The sequence below is a fragment of the Apis florea genome, unplaced genomic scaffold, assembly GCF_048593485.1.
Source record: "Apis florea isolate Af1SG1 unplaced genomic scaffold, ASM4859348v1 contig_3772_pilon, whole genome shotgun sequence".
NCBI classification, from domain to species: domain Eukaryota; kingdom Metazoa; phylum Arthropoda; class Insecta; order Hymenoptera; family Apidae; genus Apis; species Apis florea.
Genome location: NW_028256845.1, coordinates 3332501 through 3359770, shown reverse-complemented (window position 1 = coordinate 3359770; position 27270 = coordinate 3332501). Strand labels below are relative to the sequence as shown.

Below are 27270 nucleotides of genomic sequence, written 5' to 3'. Positions count from 1 at the left end.
ATACACCTTCGTCTATTCTAACGTTGTTTTTATCATCTGATCTATTCTCGTTAGAATATCTTTCAAATAAGTAAGGAAAATTACATTACAATTTTCGAACAGGAAAATAGTATATAATTCCGTTATTGTCACAATTTATTAACAGATATTATTAATTAGAAAAACAGAATTTTCATTGATTTATCAAAATGATTTTATAGTTTATAATTTCTAACGCTACTAATCGTGTAATCTGTTAAACTATTAAAGATAAAATGTGAAACAAACGAGAAATTAAGAATTTTCTAAATTTTACGAAATAGAAATATTAGAATATAATAAAAATTATATTTTAAGATTAAAATACATATGAAAAGATATCAAGGATAGTAATATTTTAAAATAATCTCTATTTTTTAATTACATAAATTATTAATTCTATTTTTAAAATCTATAAAAATTTAATTTTCCCGCGGCACAACATGACGTGTAAACTTAAGCTTCATTTTCAAAGCATCGCTCGTATCTAATCATACATGAACATATAACAATAGACAATACAAAGACGAATCAAATAAATATAAAGTATTTAATACTATTAATTGAGTTTAATGAATATGATGCAATTTTACTATTACTTTTTATATTTCCATGGTATAAATTTCCAATTCGGTGAGTGCATCGAACGCGTATTACTCGCGTAGTAAGTCTGACGGCTCTTCGTTTAAATCAAAATTCGAACGATACATCATGCCTTAGAAAGTTAAAAAATTAAAAAAGGATATCGAAATAAATTATGTTTTTGAAATTTAAATGTCCTATTGCTTTGCAGATAATGCTGTAAATTGCGTTTACGGCAATATATATATACATATATTCAGACGTAATTTCTATTACTACTCTAACAGTGTGGCGATAGATAAGATACATATAAATATGATTCTAAAAGTAATTCAATTATGGATCGATGGACTAAATATGGATACTCGATGGACCTCTCGGAAGATTCCTTGTTTATCCACCGAAATCAAGCTAATCAATTACGCTAGTAATTAGCAAGCTTCTCAGTGTGGATGGTTAATAGTTCATTGTAATGGATTTGGAGACACGCAAGCACACGTGAGAAATATACATGTATCGAGGCCGTTATCTGCCTGATGCAATTTTACGTGAGACCTGCGTATCGATGCGTTTCAAGTACGTACGTGTCCTCGAGCAAAAGTTTGTGGAGGGGGAGAGAAATTGGAGAGAGAAGATCTCGTTCCCTTTATATGTTCGTTGTTAAAAGCTTCAATTATCGTTCTCTGAATATTGGAGATCGGAATTAATCAATATCTAGAATATTTGTTCGAAGATCGATTCAATTCTATATGAAATGAAAGGATTGAAGAAACTTGATTTAGAAATGCATATGAAATAGTATCTCGAAATAGTGATGACTCGATATCGAGAAACTTGATTTCTTCAAAAAGCGTAGAAAATAATTATTTATTTTCGATACGATCGTTAATAATAATAATAAATTTAATAATAAATTTTTAAGAATTCGTTCGGTTAGAATTCTTCGAATGCTTTTTTCCCCCAGAGTGATTCAATTTTAAATCTAAAGATGGTTAGAAGTTTATTGAATCATAAACATGTAGGCGGAGTATATTTTTCTTTGATGTTTAAACAACTCGTATTTGTAAATTTCTCACCATTGGTTCGATTAATGTATTTGCTACTCAAAGTACATTTAATACGATATTAAATTTCGGAGCATAGCCAAATATGAATAAAGTGAAAAATGGAATATGCCGAATTCATCTCGTATATCCAATGTTTGATCTTGTTTACGGCCCGGATTACATACATTCTTCTACTATCAATGTGACCTTTCAATTTGTGTAGTATTCGAATATATAATACCATATTTACCGCCTAATGTTTAATGTTGTTTTATTGTAATTTTTGCATTAGCTAAAAAAATGCGATATTAATTACAATTATAAATATATAATGCATCTTTCGTAATAATAGATTACGTTTCGAATCTGTTTTTGTATTTTCGCGCCATTCGTTTTTGATTTTATCTCGACGTTACTTATCAAATTTTTATAACTTCAGAGATACAAGGCAAGGTCATCGATTAAATAACGATAATGCGTAAATATATATATTTTTTATGCATATTATTTGTATATAGTATTTGCGAATAAATCGAAAATAAAATTAGAATTATATAAACGCGCCATAAAGATTTAAAGTAGGGAATAGTAGAGGGGGAAACTCGTAGTGGGGAGAAGGAAGAAAGATTCGATGCTCAGAGTATCGAACGAGAAAGAAAGAAAAATGATGTATGATATAAAATTTGACGAATCGCATTCACGATTTAAATGAATATTTTCGATCGAACATACGCGTCAATACGAAATTTAAATTGTTCATTGTATTCCGTTTTGAATTTATCAAGTCGTCGATAAGCGGTTACCTAGAGAGTGTCTTCCAAAAATAAAATACAGCCAGGGACGTAGCTTATAGCGAGGCTTTTAAAATGGTCGTACGTGTATCTTGAGCGTAGATAGACCGATAAAAACGAATACTCGATTCGCACACGTGCAGTTTATTTCGATACGCAGTCGCGTGTAGTTTTCGTACAAGCATGAGAGTTTAGTGGTTCCTCCGTCGAGCGGAATGGCGTAGCGAGAGATTAAGTGAAAAAAAGGATAGAGAAAATGGATAGTGGATTGCGGAAACAAAGACGAAGCGTGAGAGGTGGAGCGAGTTAAGAGGGGCGAAAACAGACTGTCAGTCCGTTCTTAGTGAAACGCTGACTGGTTCGCCCGACATTGTAAACAACAACATCGCGCCAGAAGCAAATGCTCCGTAACGGTCTTCAAGATTGAGCAATCGCTTCCATCCCTTTTTGATATTCATCGTACGTATGCATGGTCGAGTGCACGAACACTCTCAGTGAAATCGAGGCCATTAAAACATCTTGATAATATATTTCTAATACATATATCATCATTTTATGTAGATTAATACATTTTTCTTTGTAATCATGGATTATCTTCGATTCAATTGGATCATTTTAAAATAGAATCTTGGCGATATAATTTTATTCCTTTCTTCTTATTTAAACGTATTTTTTCTCAGGGATAACGAGTTGTGTCGATAAAATCAATCTTATCGAATAATGCTCGTTCGATTTTATCGATCGTAGACTAATCGAATCAATCGTTTCAATATTACGTTGTGCAATCATTTGGAACAATCGTACGAAACGAGGAATTAATTTCTTTTTGATAATACATTCTACGTCAATTTGTATGTTAATCAAAGATAGTTCGCTCTGACTTCCGCGAGTCACTCGTGAAAGCATGCAACAATGAAATTCCTCGTACATAGGACGCGAAGAAACGTAATACTTCCGGCGGAATAATATGTTCGTCTACCGATATTGCTTTTGCAATTACGGTATATTGCGGGAAGAAAATTATTTTAGCTTATCATATATCGTATAACTTGCGTAGCACGCGTTAGTTTGGATTCTATTTCTCTCGTGTACTCGACGAGAGACGTAATGCGTTTGCTCGTGTGCCGTTAGCATAGCGTTGTCCATCTCTGCTTTATGTGTAGCCTACGCCATTACAGGAAACAAATCCACCGATATTGACTAGAATCGAGCGTATTCATGAGAACCTGGTCTTCCATGTAACAAAGCTCTTGTAGTTATCCGAGGTGAGAGCTTCGCAATGCTGGGCTCGTGTGTAACCACTTGCCAAAACAAGAAAGTGGTTTATCGTACGTTGAATAACATGACGTACATCGTTGTAATTCGATTTCCCTTCTTAACTTGTGCATTAAAGAAAAATATTAAGTAATAAAAGGGTTCGATATGGTTATGCAGTCATGCTTCGAAACTAAATCCCTCTCGGTTATTTCGTTCTATAAAGATTCAACAATTGAATCTCAATTTTATTAAATTTTATTGATTTTATATTTTAATTTTTTTTTTTTTACGATTTTCAAATAATTACGTAATTATAACAAAGATGCTTCTAATTAATCTTTTTTTTTTTCCATTGATTTTGATTCAGTCGTAATGTGTACGCTTTGCGAAATATTGTTCTGTGAACTTTCTCCAAACCTAGGCAGTTAAAGTTCCGTTCTTCTGCTCCGTTCCGGTTACATCGCTTGTTTTCGAACTCGATTTCCGATCTCGTTCAACGATTCACACTTACGATTTTTCCGCGATAGTTTATATTTTTGTGAATTATATCGTTAAAGGATTAATTTCGCGTGAAAATTGAATGAGCAATGAATCTTTGCATCGCGATGTATCAAGTAAAAAAGAATCGACGAAATTAAAATTAAACGTGACCTCAAAGTTTTTTCCAACGATGCGTGCTTGATAATTTCAGCAATCGTCGTTTGCGTACATACTTATTAAACGCGGCTGAAAACTTTTCTTTTCTTTTCCCGATTCTTTCAACCGTTTACCATTTTTCCAAGTTGAAATTGGATATGGATTTGAAAAGAAACTGTATCGAGCCATATAACGTGCTACAAGCTGTATTCTTCGCAACAAAAGCTTACCTTTCTCCTTGATCTTTAAAATAATAGCAGTACTCGAAATAATACGAAAAGAATTTTTTCTCGTTTTAGAAATCTTAAGCTGTTTATTAAATCCTGAAAAATTTTTTTAAGAATAACAAGGTTTGATTTTAAAAAAAAAAAAAAAAAAAAAAAAAAACATAATTTTCTCACCTTTAATACCTCAACTTTCGTGGAAACAATGTGTAGCAATTTACTTTATTATCATTCATTTATTTCCAATTAAAGAAACGCAATGTTGTTTCCTCGTATCTTGTTCATTGTTAACTCGAAGAAACAATTTGATTTCCATCGATACGTTAAAAAAAAAAAAAGGGAATTGCATCAAAACATTTTTTTCCCACCGTGAAAATCAGTTTTTGTTCTTTTAATACGAATGATTTCACCTGACATTGTGTCCACCCATTGTGGTTTATTATAAAAAAATTAGTTAATCTCGATTGCGTCAGGAATATATGCGAAGCGTTACAATACACGCTCGGCTTAAGTCACGCGAGCTTCGGTGCGTTTCATCGATTGACGAAGATAACATTACTGGCCAGACTTCTGACACGCTTCTGCGTTCGCACTTCTTTCCACATCGATTTCCCCCCGCAGTTCATTGCACCGTTTTCTCGTCGACGCTTTATTATTTGCGCACCGTGTTTTCGCCTCTTGTTTGCACGATCTCGGCCTTTCTTTTTTTCTTTTTCGATCGGCCCTCCCCCCCCATCAATCTGTTCCCCGCGGCCGATGCCCACGCCGCGAAAGGATCTTTTCTTACAGGTTTAATCTTCCTTAACTCGTAACTCGACTCCTCTACTCTACAGAATAGAAAGCAAGCATGAGGTGACGATATTAGGAGGATTAAACGAATTTTCCGTCAAATTCTACGGTCCACGGGGCAGTAAGTATTACACTCAATTTATATTTATGTTATATTGTGTGTTTAAAGTTTAATTTTAACGATTAATGTGCTTTATATATATCTTAGAACGTAAGAATTAATTTTACCAATTTTACATTCCGAAATTGTTTAATAATTATTATCCTAAATTTTCTTGTTTATTTATAATACGACGTGTGAACGAAATTCGAAGATTTTAACGAAAAATATTGTTTACAAATGGGATAAAATTTATTTGTTGTATAATTGACCTACAATGGAAATAACGTGTAACTATATGAATATCATGGGAAAGAGAGAGAGTGAATTATTGAGGATAGCGGGATATCGAGCTATGCTCCAGTTTAAAAAAAAAATAATAGTAAATTTGTAAAGTTATAAGAGATTATTATTATTATTATTATTATTGTTATTATTATTATTATTATAAAAGATTCAAATTGAAGGTTATTAAGATATAGAGTAATCTATCACTTACGAGTAACGAATTCTGCAGTTAAAATGATTCCGAAGGATAAAATCTCTTTATCACATTATTTTAATCCACGTAGTCGAAGGCCGAACGAGGAAAATTATCCAAGATTCTTTTCTTTTATCGTGATTATTTTAATCGAAGATTAAAATTAAATAGTGACGTTTAGCAATAAGGAAGCGATGATTTTCATTTAAAAGGATATATTTTTTTTTTACAAATTAAAAACAGGTTGATGATACGTCTTTTTTTTTCATATTTCCGATACTAAAATAAAAGAAGGCTAGCCTTCGAACTTAAAAAAGAAAAAAACAACCTTGGAGTAATCATAAAAGGATTTTTTTTTTATAGACTATATCACATATTCTACATCACTTCAATCGTGAAGAGAACACAAAGAAAAACACAAAGTTAAATCAATCTGAAGGAACGGAGAATGAATAAGGGTTAAACAATGATTCCTCGTTCACAAATATATAATCTTTCTTTAAAATTTCTCTAAAAATTAATTACACGAATGTTTTTTAACATTTATCCTAATTAAAAATGAGCATTGATTTCATCGTTCCTTACGAAATTTCCTTAATTTTTCTTCGCGAACTATTATCATCATCACGATCATTTCCTGATTCTGCCAAACCTCGCACGATTAATTCGCAGAAGGAGCAGGCTCGCGAATCGTCGCTTTTACGTGCTCATTTTACGTTTCCAGTATTTGATATTCCAAGGTCGCCAGCAGCTCTTCGCACACCGGACACTTATGCAACAGTGTGTGCATTTACTCTTTCCTCGACCAGCTGGTCGACACGCATGCAAAAAGCATTATCGATTGACCGGCATCCAGCGACGAAAGTTCCTTGACATCGCTTTTCGTCGCGTTTGCCAGATCCCCGAGGACCGAGTCCTCTCCAATCGAATTTGCGCGTTCGAGTTTCATTCAACCGGTCTGTTTTATCGTGGTCGATCAGCTCGATTCACAGACGTTCTAAAGAGGAAGTTCTTCTTTTCCCGAAACTTCATTCCGAGCTTGCAATTTTTTTTATACCTTATATCACGATGATAAGAATCAGTTTAATTCAATTTCACGATTTGACTTGAATTACTTATCGCGAGCAGTTAATCGTAGTCTGAATTTTACGCTGCAAAGGCGATCAATGATGTTTATCTCGTTGTTGGATTCCGGGTCGTGGAATTGAGTTCAACACTTTTTAAAGTCTTACAAGAGGTTTTATTTGATTACGCGTTACTCAATTGAATTAGCTTTTGGCAGAAATTAAGTATATAATCTCGTTAAAAATTTGAAAGCCAAAATGGGGCCTGATCGTACGTACGATGATCTATGATGATCTATGATGACGATTTTACCGAAAGTTGAATTAAAAGAATTTCTTGGACGATTTCTTGCTTCAAAGTTGACCAAAGTTGTGACATTTAACCAACAGTGTGACTCATAACTGAGTTATAATGTCGAAAACATGTAGTTAAATGCACGCGTCCGTTAAATGTTCTATCGATCGCTGTTTTCAGATTCAGATTGTATTTATTATCCTCGGGAGAGGCTAATGCAACGTGTTTTTCCTTTTCTCGGCCGGTTCATAAATTGCTTACGCAATACGAACACAGGCCGAGAAAAACAAGGAGGTGCGTAGTACTTAACGAATCAGCATACTCGAATCTATCGAGATCCGTTTGCTTGGTGTCCCGTCGAATGGCATAAAAAGCCACTTTTTATAAAATATAATTTTTATCGCTCGTCTTTTCATTACGTCCTTCGAAAGGTTTCGATTGGCTAAGTTCGTCGATTATACTTTTAACCGCGTAGTCGTTCGTCTGTTACAACGATTACCGTAATCCATCCTTATTTAAGAAAAAAAAAAAAAAAAAAACGCAATATCCTCGCATCCCGGCTGCGCACATTGTTCTTCTTCGCAAATATCTTGTATCGATATTACGCAAGTTATTTATTCCACGATATTGACGAAGGTGTAAATTCAAAAGAATTCTCGCGAACACACGATCGAATTACTTGCCACTCTATAGCCACGCGATTGTCTAATTTTTTTCTGCCTTCGAGAAGGCGAGAATAACGTTCTAATTCTCAACAATTTTAAACGGAGAGGAACTTTTTACAGTTGAAAATTTTGGTGTTATATTATCACTTATTCGAGTCAAAACGATAATCGTTAGGTATAGATTATACCGCGAAGATAATGCAAAGGTAAACATACATGGATAGATAAATTAGTATCCAGCAAGATAAATATAGTAATGATATGCAATATTATAATAATACATACAATATATGAGTATATACATTCTTAGCGATAAGAGAAGCGAATATTTTCGCGGTTACGACAATGTTGTTAATTGTTGGCAAAATGGAGTTATTTCTCCTCTTCCTTTGCGGATAATTATTACGAATAAATACTTGAGCAATGTCGATACGCGCGATACTCGTCGATGGCCTCGAAACCGTCGCATACTCCACGTTAATTAGAAGCGTCACGAAAGGAGAAGGAACAGATCTGATTATGCGTACTTGTTTCTCGAAAGGAAATCGAATTGTTTGAAAAAAGGTTTTTTTTTCTTCTTTTTCTCTTCCACCCTCTCGACTCGTTTCGAATTAATTTATCACACGTATCTCGCACGTACTTGCGATTTCATTGAGGTCTCAATTCGTTTTCTTCTTTTCCCGTTTCTAGACCGCAGCCTGACGGTAAAAGTTTGCCAACTTGCAGGTAATTGGTTGCCGCCCTCGAACCAGTCGGTTCATCGTTTAATAGTTTTAAATCAGATTCAATTCGCAATTGTTTTTACATTAATCTCGTCAGATGAACATTGTTTCTTCATTTAAAGCTAGTTGTAATTTTTGAACTTTTGAAAAAAATTTTTCACAAAAGTTTACAAATGGTTTTCCCCGTATTTGCGTACAGAGCGTTTGATGATCAACCGCTATTACCTTTGAACTGTAGAGATAATTTACTTCGTAATTGGTTGGTAGCTAGTTATCGGAAAACAAAGTTGAGTCATCTAACCCTTATTTAACTCTCTGCTGGCTGCCGTTTTTTCTTTCCACACATTTTTCCCTTTTTTTTCCCCCCCATTACGCATATGTTAACCGTGAAATTAAATATTTGTAGAAAGCAATGGCGTAGAAGATCGGGAACCATATGCGTCCCATTTGTCTTTTTAGGTCATAATGCGGAAATCGTGATAGCCGGTTTGAAAACATTCTTGAAAACCTGTTTCGATCGATAATCTGACAACAAGAAAAATGTTTACCGATTTAGTCCAAAATTTCATACACCGTGAAATTTCGTTTGTTCTATATATTGTTACAAGTAATATATCTTAACGAAACATGGGTTTCAGTAATCCTAGAATATAATTCTCAACTTCCAACAACACACTTTTTATAACTTTTTATAATCTTCCTTCCCGCGAGGAGACTCTGAAACTTAACGCCAACTTAAACTCGATATTTTCAAGTTAGCCGTTTCGATAAAGATTCTATCATAAATCACAACTTTGTTCGATATTAGTTTCGCTATTTACTCATGGAATGGAAGTACCGTAAATCTTTTTGATTTCTTAATACCTTCGTTTCGAAAGTTCTTCGAGTTTCCTGTACCGATCCTCGGTTCAGGCTTACACTTTCATGGTTAACGCTTTATTATCACACATTTTCAAAGGATGCAACGTCGATACTTTTCGAAAAATCTCTCCCGCATTGTTTTGAAACGAGAGTTAACTGCATGCTCATTTTTGCAATTTCAAGATACACACAGAGGCGACAGAAGTGATAAAGCTCGGTCTGCGTATTTTAGATAAACCGACGTACTCTCTCTCTCTCTCTCTCTCTCTCAACACTAAACCTACCATTGCGCGGTCAAATGACCGTTTTTGAAATTTCGTTTAGAATTTCTTGTATACAAAGTTACTGTATCGACTTATTGACTTTTTCTATAATGTAGATACAACCCATTTTTCAATATTCACAACTTTCTGTATTGTTTACTTTATCCACGAATTTAGCTAAAATCTCTTTCTATATTAAGATACAAATGTTTTTTTTGTCATTTGACCGCTCATGGTAGGAATGGTAGGTATACATGAAATGTCGGTAAGTTTAGCGTTAATAAATTATAATACGATAAGATTCGATTCAATCCTAGTCTCATACTCGATTCAATGCGTGTAAAAATTGCGTAACGCGCGTTTAACGAGCAAGCCCTTCCCTTCGCGCCGATATTTATTTCCGCCATTGCGATCGGCCGAACAACGATGCCCTGTTTTCAGCCGCGATGCGAAAAGCGAGACGCGGCTCTAAATTGCCCCAACGTCATCTTGTTCTTAAGTTTTTTCTAATAGCTTTTCGCAATCAGATAGCGGCGAATTCAAGGGCTTACCTGGCGCAGTCAGCTTTTAAATTAAACTGTCGCTATTATTGTAGATATTGATCAATAATGATCGTTGGATTTGCTCGTGACTAATCCTGTATTTGATCACGCGAATGAATGAAATATATGTATAATTGCACGTGGCGACAATTTTTTCTCTCTTTTAAGCAAATGTTTAAATTATCGTTTGAATTGCGCGCCATTTCGTGTCGTGTCGAAGATAAAATTTCAAAGAATTTTTATATTTCGATCGATTTAAAAAGAAAATTTTGTGCGAGTCGATCGAGATATCAAATTTCTACGTGTTTTCGTGCGATCCGTTCGTTCCAACACGCGAAACACACGATTATCACGACTATCGAGGAATTTTACGACCTTGTAATATCAGCAGCTTTCTACGCATATACACGAAGTTATTTCGGAAATTACAACGGCGAGATACTGTTCGACTTTGACGACGGTCACTATTTCCTGATAAGATTAATTCACTCTTTGTACGGATACGTGACGGGACGGGAAATCTTTCCAGAAAGTATCCATTTAATATTAAAGAAAGAAAACGACATAGTGTGTACACAGCGCTTTTAAAACATTTCTTTTCATTTTGCATATTTACGAAACAATTTTCAAAGTTGATCTTCCTCGTCGTTCCTCTTCGCTTAAATATCTTCGAATTTCTCGTCTATAATTGAAAAAAAAAAAAAAAAAAAAGAAAATTAGACAGATGGAGTGTTTGCAAGAAGCGAAACTTACTTAATTAAAATGCTTATCTTCAATTCTAAAATACATATAAACTCGCTCAATAACGTCTCAACGGTATAATTATTCACGCATTAAGGTTCGTTTCAAATAATTATCGCACCAACAATAAGAGAATTAAATCAACACCACTTTCCTCAGATACTTTCCTCGAGATATTCGAAATAAGTTGGTAGATACTTTCCTATCTTCTATCCACGCGTGGAACACCCTTAAAACTCTGTTTGGAAAGGGAGAGCAGCACGATGAGACACCCTGAAATTAATTCATTCCTCTTGATCTTCGCAAGGGTGAGAGAATGGAGAGTTCACGTTTTTCTTCGTAAAAGTAAATGTGCACCGATTGAGTTGGATCTAGCTCGAGAAGGTAACGGTATCGTTGAGTGGAGAAAAAAAGGTTACAACTTCCTCGAGGCTCGTTGGAACGTCGTCATCTTGTGTTTTACTTGTCTTCTGCACAATAATTGCACGGCCGTGTTAGGTCGTCAACCAAAGGTTGTTGCGAAACAAACGATCGTGGAGGCAGTTGCAGGAGGACTGATAAGATTAACAGTGTTGAGTTACATGTACAACACGCAGACTATCTTGTTAGCTTTCCCGAGTATTACACGGAAACTGTTCTTCCATGCACAATATTTTTTTCGATTCATTTCTCGGCGTTCCACGATGACGTGATTTTTCAACGTTGAAAATAGAATTTTTGTTGGCTTCGTAAAATTCTATGGGAAACCAAATCTTGGAGACGTCACGTTCCTTTCCGTTCAAAGTGGAAAATTTTTTCAACGACGCCCATAGAACGTTTCGAATTAGCGCCCTCCAATTTTTAAAGCTCGATATATCGTCAATCAGTCCCACATTGTTAAAAAATTCTCTCTTTAATTTAATTTCAGTTAAATCGAACGCGTATTTCCACCATCCTCGTCAATTTATTATTACACGTTGTTTCGAAAGCTCTACGCTCTTCGATTTAACAAGATTATCCGCCTTTTCTCTCTCTTTCTATTAAAAAAAGAAATCAATATCCGATCTAAATATCGATATTGCTGTGCTCGCGTCTCTATATAAAGAGCAAAATTTTCCTACACTTGGGATCAATATTTCCCGCAACGCCTCGAAAAATAAAATTTTCTATCCAAGTTTCATCCTGCCGCGGATGAAACTACAACCGTCTGAATTCTTAATGGCGTCGTGTCTCAGCTTGAACCATTTTCATCAACAGCGCGATCTCCGACACGCGCAATTTCCATCAACCGCGCGAACCGAATACGAAGAGAATAAGAATCTCTCTCTCTCTTCTCTCTCTCCTTCGAATGAAACCAAGAACGACGACAAGAGAGAGGCATATCGAAGGGAGGAGAGGAGGAGAAGGTGGCCTCCTTAAAAAGGGGCGCTTTGATAAAATCAATTTAATCCCATTCCATTAGTCCCGTGGTCATTTTTTTCTTTTGACATCCTCCACCACGTACGTCGTATGCACGGATGGAAGGAGGCGTGAGCACGTTTTACCGCATACAAAGCATAGTCGTTTGGAAATGCCTGTAAACGAGCGGTCGACGATACACATCGGAGATACCGTGTTCCGCACTGTGACCCACTTTAACAGCCAGCCCTCTAATACGCCCCAAGATTCTGTTCGACACTGATGCTAGAACCGCGTAGCTTTATGCCTCCTATACACGGCCGCGCCACCGGATACTGGCAGAAATATGCATGGAAATGGATTCGCTGGACGAATAGCTATGGTTACGAGCTGAAATTTTCGCGGTAACGGCTCTCGACAGTTCTAAATCGAGCTGTTGAACGTCTTTCCTCGTCAGAGGAACCTTGAGCGTTCCTTTTATGTATTTTCGATCGTATTTTGTTGAGAAAGATAAAAGAAAAAAAAATATATATATATACATATGGTTTTTGGACAAGATTCGATAAGTGGAGTCATTCGATACGATTTCGGTTTCTTAAAATAATAATCCTTCGGCGGAGAAATTATTTCGAAAGCGATTTATCAATCGGCTTTTTATCATTCGGTTTCAGTTATTCAAAGATTTAAATTTTTAATATAGTGTAATAAAATGATACTTCGATACTTACTACGTGGAACGAAATTAAAAGATAAAAGGTTAAAGAACCTCGGACAAGGTGCAAGTTTTGTTTGCCATCACCAATCACGAGGTGTCGTGGTTGTATACTCTCTCTGGTCCGTACGATGCCCCGATGATTCACAGTTGGAGGGCCAAAGCGGACAAACAACCTATCTAATCGAATTTACGAAAATAGATGGGCCATATTAACAACCGTGTTTACGCGTCTTCTCCTTTCTTCTTCATTCACCCTCCAAGATTTCCTTCCAATTTCATGATTTTCGTTCCCCTCCCCACCTGTGTCTCTTCCCACGAAAAAAAAAAAAAAAAAAAAAAGGAAATATCACCCAAAATTATTTCTTTTCTTTATCCTCGAACAAACGCGTGTATCGCTTCGTATCCATTCAAGCGCAAAGATTAATTTTAACGCAGACCCTGAAATTACACTGCCCCACTCGTTCACTGTCACAGAGAGGGACGACCGTTCTCTTTCGCTTGTCTTTCTGTTTCCATTAATAGTCCACAGGCCGCGATGCTCCACACGCGTCGAGCTCTATCGACGTACGTACAGATTCTTCGCGTCGATCCCTCTGCCAAATGCACCGTAATTGCATTTTAATTGTTTCTCGACCCGCGTTTACACCCGATTTTTCTTTCCTCTTTACGCGCATTTTTCCACGCCGCGTAAAGTGTGGCGCGAAGTGTTGACTCGAATTTGCTTTCAATTTTCCTTTTTATACCTCGTATACACGTTGTACACGCTGTGTTGTATTCGAGAGGTTGACCGATGCACGCCATGTATATAGATAGATCGGAAATGTATATAAATGTATTCCTAGTTTGGACGTGTCATGCGAAAAGTTGGTAGAAAGAGAAGTCGGGTTGGACACGCTAGCCAAGAAATTCGTGATATAATTTATATGTAAATATCGTCGTCACGTTCGTTTACATCGAAATCGAAATTATTCTCGTACGCAATCGTACGTTTCGAAAACAAACTGGTTGATATACAGTCCCGAATAATTTTTCGAGATAGTTAAGTTAAGATCGTGTGTTAAATCGTAATTAATTCGAATTAAATTTTTCTTTCGACTTTAAAATAATTTCGAATGGATCGATAGAGAATGTGGATCGATCTATGGTTAAATTTGCTTTTCTTTTTTTTTTTGTTTTTTATTAGATTCTCATAAAGAAGTATTTTGTTCTTCATTAAAGTGAAACAAATGTATTAATTAAGATATTCGTAACGTGTATTTTTGCCAATCACTTTACAAACAAGGCTTTGAATTTCACTCGAGGAAAATCAAGGAGCCTTACAATTCGACTCCATAAATTCTAAAATGGCAGCTGGTTCTTGATCGAGACAGGTTTTCTCTTCTTGGCAATCGAAAAACGCAAAACGAACGTGGTCGTGGTATTTCGTAGTTGGGATTTACCTTGAAACTGTATTTTTTCTGTTCATCATAAGATAAAATTATTCAATGTTCTTTTTGTTAAAAAGTAGAAAAGACTATCTGTTTCGTAAATCATTCGAGATAAAACTGAATACAGCGATGTACGCAATGAATAGAAAAAAAAAAAATAAATTCGTGAATTCACAATAATCTATTATCAGCTCTCTCGATTACACATTCGAATAAAAATCTATGTTTCTATCGTCATCTTTCTGTGACCAATCTCTCGGAATTAAATTTGCTTCTTTTATCTCCAATTAGATATTCTATTTATTTTAATTTTCATTGAGAAATATGTGGATTCAACACATGTCGCTTATCAAAACGCTATTTATAACATTTATTCCACGTGACTAATTTCTCAAGCTAACTCGTCAACTGCGCGAACCATCAAGAAGAAAATTATCGAATTCGAATCTCGAAGAGTTAATCCTCTCCAATTATAAACATCTGCTGTTTTATTCAACGGATGTTAACGAAGAAAATTCACTGTCAGGGTCTCGAGAGTGATTTTGAAATGCATCAGCATCGAACGAAACGTGCATTATTCTCTCTCTCTCTATATACATATACATGCTCTATCGTGATCGATATCAAAGATCGGCCACTTCCTTTTATCACCGTCGAATGCACGAATATTATTAATTTGATCGACGAGAGAGGAAGCTCGTTCGTTTCTCCAAGGGAACAATGCTCTTTCGAAACGTTCGAGCTGGTAAAAGCGGACGGCTGATTATGTCTCGTTTGCACAACGACCGCGAAATTCTTTATTTCGCCAGACCGTAATTTCGTTCTTTTTCTCGTTTTCTTCTCTCCTCGCGACGCTTTAATTTGCGCCGACTTGTTACCACGCGACGAGTTACAACCGCGCCACGATTTTCCACCATTTCTTTTCCTTTTCAACGGATCAACGCCGAGCCTTCTTCCTTCCTTTCGTTTCGTTCCTCGAATTTTTTTGATTTTACTCCGATATCTTTCCCTTTCGCGTGACGACAAACTGTGGGATAAGTAAAAATTGCTCGATCATTTTTAATTATTTTTAATTCCGCGCAGAAATCGAATCAAGTTCGTTATTGGGAAACAAGTGGAAGATAATATAGGTACAAGGTATGTAACTTGTTTGGTAGTCATTCGTCGGCTCTATTATCGTTGGCTGATACACCGTTCGAGATTATTAACGATAACGCGAGTCCATTACGTAAGAGACGAGTGTTGGATAAAATTTATAATACATGGCGATTTAAGAGATGAATCTCGTTCGTGAACAGCTTTGGTGGAATTTAGATTTAGAATTTCAAACGGATTATTATTTCTTCTAAGAGTAAAAGTTAATGAAAAATTAAAAGATTATTTTGCGAAAGATTAATTAAAGTTGCGTTTCAAATTTTTCTTTCACGCAGAGTAAAGTGATTGCGGTTGCTGATTATCCTCGGTTTTCTAGAAGGTAGAAAATCGAATCCAGTTCCAACGTTCACTTTTCCTCCTTGCGTCTTTCACTCGCGCGTATAAAATTCAGATATAAAAGTGATTCTAGATTTTTTTTTTCTTTTTTTTCTTTTTTAACGGAGAGACGGATAAAGTTTCGAGCGATTTTTAATTTTATTTTCAGTTCCGTAAATAAGGATCGAAATTGTAAGGTTCGAGTTGTAAGGTTTTGAGTCACCATGTCGAAAGATAGAAATTTATGATACTTTTTCTCAAAGCGACCCACCAAGTTACGACGCACGATTTGTGACGAATATTAGCGAAATGGGTGCATGAGAAACAACCATAAAATTCTAACGCGGGGATCGTGATCGTAAATATTTTCTTGGTGCGCAATAAACATTTTCATCAACCTGTTATGATTTTATTAACTCTTGTCCAAAGACATCTATCATCTATTTTATAAATGGAAAACGATCTTTTCAATCTACCATTTTTCTCTTCCTTTCCTATTCTTCGTTGATATTCTTCATCGAATTCCACAGAAATTTAGATTACTCTTTGCTTTGTTTCAATTAAACTTAACATTTTCTTTCGTATTCGAAACGATACGTTTGGAGAAACAATTAATAAAGATTTATTTAATAACGAATTTTCTAATCTATATTTATTTCCTGAACGAGGAAAATCGATAAGAACGATTGCCTAAATTAATCTTGACGTTTAAATGGTCTTAAATCAATAAAAAAATTGATGAGAATTTATATCATCGATGAAACTATTACTCTGAATCATTCGTAATCAATGCATACCAATTTGAAACATCGTTCGTCGTTATCTTGAAGAATAAATTTCGAATAACGCCATTCGAGGATAAATGGGCTTGTCATTTTTCAGCGTTCAACCCAAGCTTAAGAAATTAATGATCGAGAATTGTGAAGCTATAGATTCGCCACATTATCTTTTTTAATTAACATACTCGAACTTCAAAAACTTGGAAATTGGAAACGTTAGAATCGAGTTTCACGGAAATCTAATTCGATGAAACTTCGAGCGTACGGTATCAAAATCAGATTAACGGTTAAAATTTATGGAGCATCTTTCAATTAGAAAGCTTCATTGCTCGTTAAAATTCACGAAACTGTTTCGTTGCAACTTTAATGGCTTCTCGGAATAGTGAAACGTGTTTTTCCTTTCTCGTATATTCATCAAAATCTAGAAAAAAGCTAGAAAGAAGAAGGGGAGGAAGCAAAAAAAAACCAATTATGAAATAAAATTATTATCCAAGAAATCATACTTAGAGAAATACACCAATTGCTAAACTTGATTGATTACATTTTCATCTAACTTCATATAATTCATCGTTTACAAATTTCATCGAAAATAATTCGCCAACATTAGTCTGTGATGATTGAACAATAGAAAGGGAATTAAATATTCGCAATATTTTCACAATAAATAATATGTATAAATTGTTGGCCGTAGAAGTGAAAGTGCCTTTACTTAAACGTGTCTGAACAGTTGCCCTTAGGATGATGAGAAGGATTAAATCATTCCGATTTGATACGCGACAGATGAAACGGGTGGTGAAATTCCTGGGTGTATTCGATAAAAGGAAGGATTCTATTTCTTGCAAACTTGCCATCTCTCTTCGCAACAGCGTGCAAAAAAAAAAAAAAAGAACGGTGGCGATAGCTTTCGAGCTTTTAATATCGAGATATCTCGACTCTCTAACCGAGGAACGAGATAAGGTGGCCGAGGTAATTGCATTTTTCCCTTTCTCGAAACGTGCTTTCACGCACTTAGCGTATGCACGGCGAACGAGTACGGAATCGATCGGTGCTCTATGACGTATGCACTCGTATATACGCGAGAGAACGGTATACACGACTTTCGTATGGTACAATACGGCCTTTTTTTAATCCACTTTGACTGGCTAATTATCGTGTTGGTTCGATGCTCTTCTCGGAGCTAATAGACGGATTAATTTTTTGCGTGTGATAAGGGGATAAAAATAGAGTTATTACGTTTAAAAATACGCTTTTTTTTTTTCATTTTATGATGTATTCTCGCGAAAGTAATGAATGAACGTATAGATTTAATAGTTTTCAAGTTTAGTACGATTTATAATATTTTAAAACGATAATTTATTTTGGAATATTTGTTTGTCGACGGTGAATGACGAAAGGAAGAGACGAAAATTTTAATATTTTGAGTAACTCGTGCAATAATGGCAATAATCGAAAATTTCATTTGGAATGTTATCTCTTTCTCTCTTTTTCTTGTTTAAAGTATTATTTATAGAATTAAGTTACAATTCATTCGAGAATATCGATGGTCGAAATATCGAAAGATGAGATCATTTCTCTTAATACGCGCGTACGTGTCAGACACGTATTTAAAGTTAAGTCATCTATAATCGAATCAATCCTTATAAATCTTTCTAAACCGTGGTACAATGAATCGATAAATCACGCTTTCCAACCGAAAATGTTAGTCTTAGATCGATGAGGCGAAAGTGAGACGATCAATCATCCGTCCCCTTTATGAAAAAGCTTTCTTATGAAAAAACACGGAATGGATTGTTTAATTCTTTCCATTTTTATCTTTTTTCGATGCGTCTAAATTGCCGTGCTTCCAGCTGACCCAGTTTCCAGAAGCTGTCTGCGTCACGCTGCAAATTATGTTGTGCATAAGGGACCCTCTCCACCACCCTCGTGTAATCTCGTAGAACCGATCGCGAGGACGTGTGTGCTAGGTTCGAATGATCATAAGGTGGTTCGAGGGATTAAATTTTTTTCTTTGTTTAACGAGATTTTCTTTCAACTAACGACGTTCGATTCGCCAATTCGATCGCGACGCGTCGTTCTTCTTCCTTTTTTTTTTTGTTCAAATTAGCGACGCAACGTCGACGTACTCTCTACGCTTCAAATTTAAATTTTGAACAAAATTAATCGTGAAGCGTGATTGCGAAGCGTGGAAAAATTATTTGCAGTTTTTTTTTTCTCTCGAAGTGTGAATACAACGATTCATCTTTGATCGAAAATTTTATTTATCGCGATTCATCATTCCTTGTTTGCCAAGGTTCGCTGCGATCTAACGTAATTGTTGTGCGACTCTATTCTCTTAGAATTTTTGAAAAATAAGGAATTAAAAGTGTAAAGTTTTTTTTAAAATTTGAGTCTATTCACGGCAAAACCAACCAATATCACTTAAATAATTAATCTTTAAAAATTTCTCTTAAGAGATTAAAAGACTTTTCTGAGAATTTGAAAATTCTGATCACCCAATCGTTTGGAGCCCAAAGAAAATTTGAGTACAGATCTGTCGACTTCCTCTCGCCAATATCACGCACGCATATATCGCACAAGATGCCAGAACTAGTCGTTGATGACGCTTACAGGAAATCCCGTCTTAAAGAAGGTCGTCGAATGCCCATCCATCCGCCTCCGCCATGTGTCACGTCGCGCATGGAAATTGGGGCTCGAGTTCAATTATGCATCGCGACGAAAAGCAGCGGCCTCTAACCATCATATTTTTTTTCGAAATATTCCCGATCTATCTGTATCGCGTCGAAACGCGAATTTTTTGAAAATTTTTAAGTTAAAAAAAAAAAAGAACGTCGACATATTTCCTGCCCTAAGCAAATCTGTACCACTTCTACCCAATTGTTAAATAGCGGAGCACGCGCGAAACTGTTGTCCAATGAAAGCAGCAAGCTTGCTTGATCGACGTATTTTCCAAAGAATCTCACGCGTCATATCGATCAACCTTACCTTGTTTATCTTTCGGCAATTACTCGTTATTGCTTCCTCGCGCCCGTGTTTGAACCCTTCACTTGCGACTGGGTAATTACGTTGGGTTTGATAAGGTGCGAACCACGAGACGTAATCTGATGAAAGCTAAATTGAAATTAAAGGTGGAGAGTAATTGTTGATGCTCGTCCGAGAGATATTTAATTTTTTGAAATAATAATAAACAACAGAAATTTATCATACCAATCGTCTTTATATACACAAAGACAAAGAGTAATTCTTCTTCTCTTTTTGACGAGTTCATTCCTAGAGAGATTATCGTAACATTATTTCGTTTTTCTTCTTTCGAAATTACAATTCTACACGGATTTCCGAATAAATTAAAACATACGCTGATACATATTTAAAAGAAATCTGTTTGATATTATTATAATCACGTAAAATTTCTTCCTGAGAAAGATTAAACGCATTAATTAATTAAAATTTGTTTCCACGAACAATTTAAATTAAAAAAAATCCAGTTTACCGGAAAGTAAAACGGACCAAAACTGTACAATTGCCATACGAAAAGGAAAAAAAAAAAAAAAAAAGAAGAAGAAACAAAAGCAAAGTCGGAACAAAAGAAGAAAAAGAATAAAGAGGGGAAGAAAAAAAGAGGAAAAATATACAACGTCGAATCCCAGGAGCAACCGTATTGGCCACGCTCTTCAAACATCACGGACCGCCTCCATTTTTTAATTTAACGAAAAGTAATCCCGCGTCGTTGGCCGCATTGTCGCCGGGTTTTGTCCAGGTCCCAGCCTCGGGCCACGGTCGAATCGCAGAAATGGAAAATTAATGCGTGATCCTAGCCGGATGGCCGCGCGTGGAAAAACTGGGTCACCGGGCCGCCGAGCGGAGAAGTTTCGTATCGAGGCTGCAACCCGCATCTACAACGCTGAAATCTACGGCGTCTTTCGAAATTGCGTTGAAGAAGGGCGAAGAACCTTGAACGGAGGAAGGGTGGTGGAAGGAGGAGGGTGGCACTTGGAGAGTTTGCCACGCCGAGAAGATACTGGTCGAAAATTGGGGACAAGATGAAAATTGAAGAACGTTGGAGACGAAAGTGAAAATAGCCGGGTAGAACAATTTACGTGGTGGGTTCGTGATTGAAAAAACACGATTTTTGGTCGATTTTTGGTCAGTTTTTCTCTTGGACGTGTTTAATAATATTCGATAGTGGATGATTGGAGCGATTGGTCATTTTTAAATATTCAGATCTTGTGGAAAATTTTATTGTCGTTTGATAAATTGTTACATATTTGGAAAATGTACGTTTACGTGATTTAAATGTACATCTTTTAAAATTAAAATTTGTACAAATTATAATTCGTATAAATGGTGGTGGATTGAAAACACTCGTTATCGTTATCGTTTGTAATTATATCGTAAATGTAATTGTACGTCTAATCAGATTGTAAAGTCGTGGCGCGTTATATTTTGGTTGAAATTGAGGGATTGTTTCGAGATACATTCTTCAATTTTCAATTCCATCGAATTGACGCATTATGAAATTCATCATTTATTTTAAGAATTTATGTAATATTATTATAAATTATAGAAATAACGATGGATTTATGTAGAGGTTCTTCGAAACACTATGTATTTAATTAACCTTTTGACGTCAAATGACATCTCTGGCACGTAGTTGTACAATTTGATATGAGAAACGTATGACGTGCCATATACATGTGCCAATCTTCAAATACATAGTGATGAAAGAGAAAACAATGCACAATTTACGATGTACGAAATTTACAATTTACAAAATTGAATTATTTTCTTTTATAAATTTCATTTTTGCTTTTTAAAGTAGTGCACGCAAACTATCGCGGAAACGAAGAAATTTCGTTTCAGAATCAGGGAGATCAGTTTTAATATGGCACAATATATTCCGTGAGATATATTGCTCTCGAAGTGTTAACCCTCGATACAGAGGGTGAAACATGCATTGCACAACTAGCAGGAATAGGATGAGCTCAATCAGATCAACGATTGAAATATGCGAATATCCATCCGAGTGTGTCCAGATAGATAGATGGACCTGGTTATGACATATTAAATTATCGGAAAGGATGTCTGTAACAATGATCACCATACTGGATTAAACGGAGAAATTGTAATCGTAGTTGAACGCTTTGAAGTCCCTTTACACACAGTCGAGGATTAGAAAACGGATGGATTTGAATGCCAAAATTGTATTCATCCTTAATACGATTTCAAAATTCAAATTCTGAACTCCGTTTTATACAATTTTTATCCCATCTTCTGTGTCTTCATTTTCAATTATCTTAATTGGCATATCGCAATTATCGTCTAATTTCACAATAGAAATTGATTTCCACAAGATTGCCCGAATTTTAATTTTTTCTTCAACGCGTATTTGTCTCCTCGTTTTGTCACGTGTAAATTTTATCCGATGGGAAAAAATATTATAAGAGAAAAATACGATGATAACGCGTACGATCAATAAATTTTATATCACGATACGATATTCCCTAACGAAGCTTATGACCGGTTGCATACAGCAAATCGAACAGCGTAACTGAACTCGACCACTTCCTGTTTCTGTCCGATTGAATCGTAATGGATCGTAGGATGATCTCTCATTTGATAATCGAACCACTTTGCATATTTCCTGTTCATGGCCAACATTTCAATCATTTTCTATTTTTCACGAATTATTTCAATCCTTCTCGAATTCACAACTTCCACACAACGATTCGAGCGCAAATTATTATAGACAACGAATTATTTGCAAGGAAGATCGTAAGAGTAAGACACTGTTGGATCTGGAAAATCACGTATATACGAGCGAGAACTCGGACGAGATAACTTTAATTAATATTAACGCAATCATCGAGAGAGAGAGAGAGAGAGAGAGAGAGAGAGAGAGAGAGAGAGATTAGAGAGAATCAGCAGAGAAGTTAAGCGGGCGAGACCGGTTGAAATTCACTTCATTATTGAATTTTTATACCGCGAACCGACAAATTTATACCACGAAGTAGAAGTCCGCTTAATCAGCTAGTTCGAGTGGCCCGAGTTCTTAAAAATAACGAAACAGACGACAAACGTGGTCGTCCACGAATAACTATAGACGAAATCGCACCGGTTCGAATTTGGTCTAGTTCCAAACACGATTTTCCAACCGTTTAAATTCGCCATTTCTCGAACGAGAGATTTCGGATTCGATTAAAATTTTCTTCTCCGAGTTTCATGTTTAATAACGCTCGTTAAGTTTTCGAATTGGTCGAATTAATTCCGCGATAAATTCGTTGGATAAAAATCGATATCTTGCTGCGACACGAATAATTCTTGCTCGAACAAATCGTTATGAAATGTTTTCTTTTCTTCTTCTTCTTCTTCTTCTTCTTCGTCGTCTCTTTCTTTCCGTTCGAATTGAGCTTTATCAAGCTTTGGCAATTATCTTTATTAAAGCAGCGCTCGAGGACAATGTGCTCACGATGATTTTGTGTTAGTTTGACCTAATTGGGTACAACTGGATCACAGTAAAATTTCGTGACAAACAAAAAAAAAAAAAAAAAAAAAAGAAGAAGATGAAAATTGTGTGTACGATTCGTGTACGAATTTTTTTTTTTTTTAGTTTAACGAAGTGTAGAATAGTTTCTATAGTATCATAGAATTTTTATATCAGTATATTTTTTGTATACTTTGTTCTGATGTTCTTTTTTTTTTTTTTTATCATTTTTATTATCGATCAATTCTGTCCATATTAATTGCTACGTTGAATGTTTTTTTTTTTTTTTTTTTTTTTATCAATTTTGATACATTTCTATTTGATTTATCGTAGAATTTTTGTATATTTTTTTTACACTTTGTGATGTTCTTTTTTATTTGATTCCAGTTAATTGTTACATTGTGCGCCCTTTTTATCAATTTCGATGCATTTCTATTTGATCTATATTTTTGTAGAAATGCGTTTGCTAAGCGTGGTATGAAGTTTAGTGGTATTTTTTTTTTTTTTACCTAGACAAGCGGAGTAAGGAATATTTATACCGTGAGTCATGTCCGAGAGCAATTGGGTTGCGTTTATTGTAATTCTTGTCTAACAACTTTGACACTGGTATAAATACTCAACAATAACAGCTCCAATTGGATCTGATAAGAAGATCTGATAACTTTGAATGTTGTATACTTTTCGCGACAAGTCTCATTATACAGAAACATTAATCCAAGTACAAGTTACAGTGTTAGGGGGTTAAAAAGCTCGCAGAGTGAGCTATTAAAAGAGTATATAAATCGATATAAATCAATTGCATCAAAACAACGATTCTAAATCCATTCGCGATTAATTATTCAAACGTAAAACATACAACAATATAACATTTTATTCATTTATATTCAACGAAGCTAATATATATATATATATTAAAAAAGAAGAATATCCACACAATTTATCCAACCATCCAATAATACAAGGATCTAATCTAAAAATTCTCGGCAGGAATTCGATACGATTAAAAACGCGTGTGTATGTAATCGTTGCAATCCAATAACGCGGGCAACGTTTCGAAGGAACGGATAAAAGAAAAAAGAAGAAAGAAGAGAAAGAAGAAGAAGAAAATAAAGAGCAAAAAAAAAAAAATGAAAAACGAAAGAGGAAGGATGAGTCGCGAGGTTCGGTGAACTCTGATCGTACGCGGGATTAACTCGGTTGCTGCTTGTGCATTCTAGCAGCTCCGATTCCGCGCGAATATCGATACTTTCACCGTGAATCCGCGCGCTTGTGTTTCCATGTGCGTGTACGCACAGGTGGGTCACGTTTCTCGCCTACGCCTCGGCGCGATACACGCTCGCCACGTGTGCATCTGTAAATGCACGTACATTCGCGAACCGTTGCGTTCACGATTCTCGAGGGCAAAAGTCGGTCCTGCGTGGAAAACCGATGGAAAACCGAGAGAGCAGCACTACTAATAATACGGTGTAGCAGCCTCTTGTTTGCCACTCGCTTTTCGAATGTACCAGTTGGGGACGTCAGATGCTTGCTCATTTGACAAATCGTTCACGGATTTTAACTCGAGAGCTAAAAGAAAAAAAAAAAAAAAATGGAAATTAATTATTCCTTTCGGTTTGAGAGTGGATCGAATGATTGATCTTGGTTTTTGCGAGGTTTTCGTGGAGAGAGTTTGGAAGTGTTTCGAGGATTCGCGTTATTTTCTTCTAAGATGATATGCTTTTTTATTTGATAGAGTGTTAATGGATTTTAAGTGAGAAAGGTAAAAAAGAGAAAAAAGAAAGAAAGAAATGGAAATGAATTTCATTCGGTTTGAGAATAGTATTGAATGTTCAATTTTGAAGGATTTTTTTTTTTGTAAAAAAGATGTTTGGAATTATAAAAGAAGATTCTTTAAGATTACGAAGCGAAAATGATGAAGAAACGCTAAATTTGATAATAACGTGTTTTTATGTTTAAATTTATATTTTATGAAAAATTAATGTTTCCGAGTTGTGCCATTTTCGAAATAAAGTGATGCATCTGATTGACATTTCTCGTGAAATTACGAAATACATTTTATTACTTGGATAGGTCTATAATACTTATAACTATCTATAACATTTTAAATAATCTTTTCAATAATTTTCAAGATTGGAGAGAAAAATTTCTTCCGTGCGTTTCTACTTCTACAAGTTTCTTCTCAAGAATCGATAAAAGCGCAAATCATTTTTCCCTAATCTTTTTCATATTTTCATTAATCTCAACTCAATCGCGAACTCATTTCGAAACAAGCTATCGATTCGAAACGACTCGCAACGTTAAAACTAGGAGATTTAGTAAACATTTAAACAGTTTATGAAATTTGCTTGTCGTTAATTGATCACGTTATTACGCCATCACCGCAATTTCGTCGCAGATGGTCCAGTAACGAATAACCGCGAGCGGAGAAAGCGGATGCACTTGGCGGGGGGGTTGCGTTTTCACCCTCTTCTTCCGCCAGCTTTTCCGCTTTCGATGCGATTATCGTGCGATGGATGCGATTTCTCTCTGTCTTCCACCATGAAACCGTATATTAATTTCGAAGATCGATGATCGCCTATCGTTAATTAACCAGCTGGCTGCCGTGGCATAACCGCGTGCCGCAAACAAGAAGGCAAATGTCTCGGGCAAATGTTTCGATGTAGTTCATTCGTTACATAATGGTTTGATATTTCCGGTTCGATGCGCGATTGGTATCGCGTGTAATCTTTGTGTAATCGAGGAAGGAGGTGATCCCTCGCGTAAAAAAAAAAAAAAAAAAAAAATAATAGATCGAAAGTGTGAAATTTTAAAATAATTAATCGATCCGAGAATTTATCGAAGATAAGAATCCGCAAGAAATTTGTAAATATTATTTGTTTCAGGAAAGTTTCAGGGAATGTAATAAATTAATAATTAACGTATTAACTTTCTCTCATCGTCGAATTGAGGAAATTTGTTGTAACGAGTGACTAACAATTTGGACAAAAATATCATGGATAGTTTATCAAAATTGAAGATCGAACAAGAAAATTTACGTATAATTAGATAAGATAGAGATAGAGCATTGCAATATCGAACAAATGCAATATAAAAATCTACTTTATAGACTTTTAGTTACTATACATCGATCTAACAGAGCCATTTTCTTATGAAGGCTTCGCACGTACAACTTTTTATTCTCCATTTCTAACTTGCACATTTTTTATGAGAACTTCACCCCTTCCTCGACCGCAAAGTCACCTTGCACGACACTAGGCCGATACTTTTACACACCTTTCTTTCTTTTATTTTATCCGCTCTTCGACTACGACTCGGCGATTAATTGAATATCGATCTTCCCGAAAATCTTCTCTCAAATGTTTATACGATCGATCGATCACCATCAATTAATCGGCATCGAGTTCCATTTGTCTGAAGGAACGAAGAAAGACACTCTTTCCCTTCTTCTTTCCTTTCATCTTTCCTCTCTCCCTCTCTACTTCCCTCGACTCACGGGAATCGAACGTTTCCAACGCGTTGATTTTAATCCATGGTCGAAAGCTTTGTTGCTCCTCGCCGTCGAAATAAATTTCACTCGGCCAACTCTCTTCTCTTCGATCGACCGCTATTCGTGGTCGCGTTTCATTCGCCACGTACCATCTATCGATGGGCATTGAATCACTTTCCCGCAAATAATTAACCAGAGCCACACTCGTTTTCTCGTTTTGAATTTAAATGATGCGGATAATTCGATACTTCGAACCGAATTTTCGGAGATATTTCGAACAAAACGCGATTAACATATCTCGCTTCTACGATTATTGTTTGCCTCGCTTTATTCTCATTTTGAAACAATTTCCATATACGTTGTGAAAGGTTTTATTTAGATCGTATTCACTATTTTTTAACGATAAAACAGTTGTAAAAAGTAAAATTTTACAATTCTTAAAAAATTTTTCTTTTTCTTT

General features: G+C 35.5%; 1 protein-coding gene across 1 annotated transcript in view; it reads left to right on the top strand.

Moving 5' to 3' along the window:
* The window catches only part of UbcE2H (ubiquitin conjugating enzyme E2H), a 35482-nt gene that overhangs the window by 4978 nt on the left and 3234 nt on the right, over positions 1–27270 (top strand). Inside the window, exon 3 of the mRNA XM_012495572.3 lies at positions 5388–5464. Coding sequence (XP_012351026.1) covers positions 5388–5464 — 77 coding nt within the window. The remainder of the gene's footprint in view (positions 1–5387; positions 5465–27270) is intronic.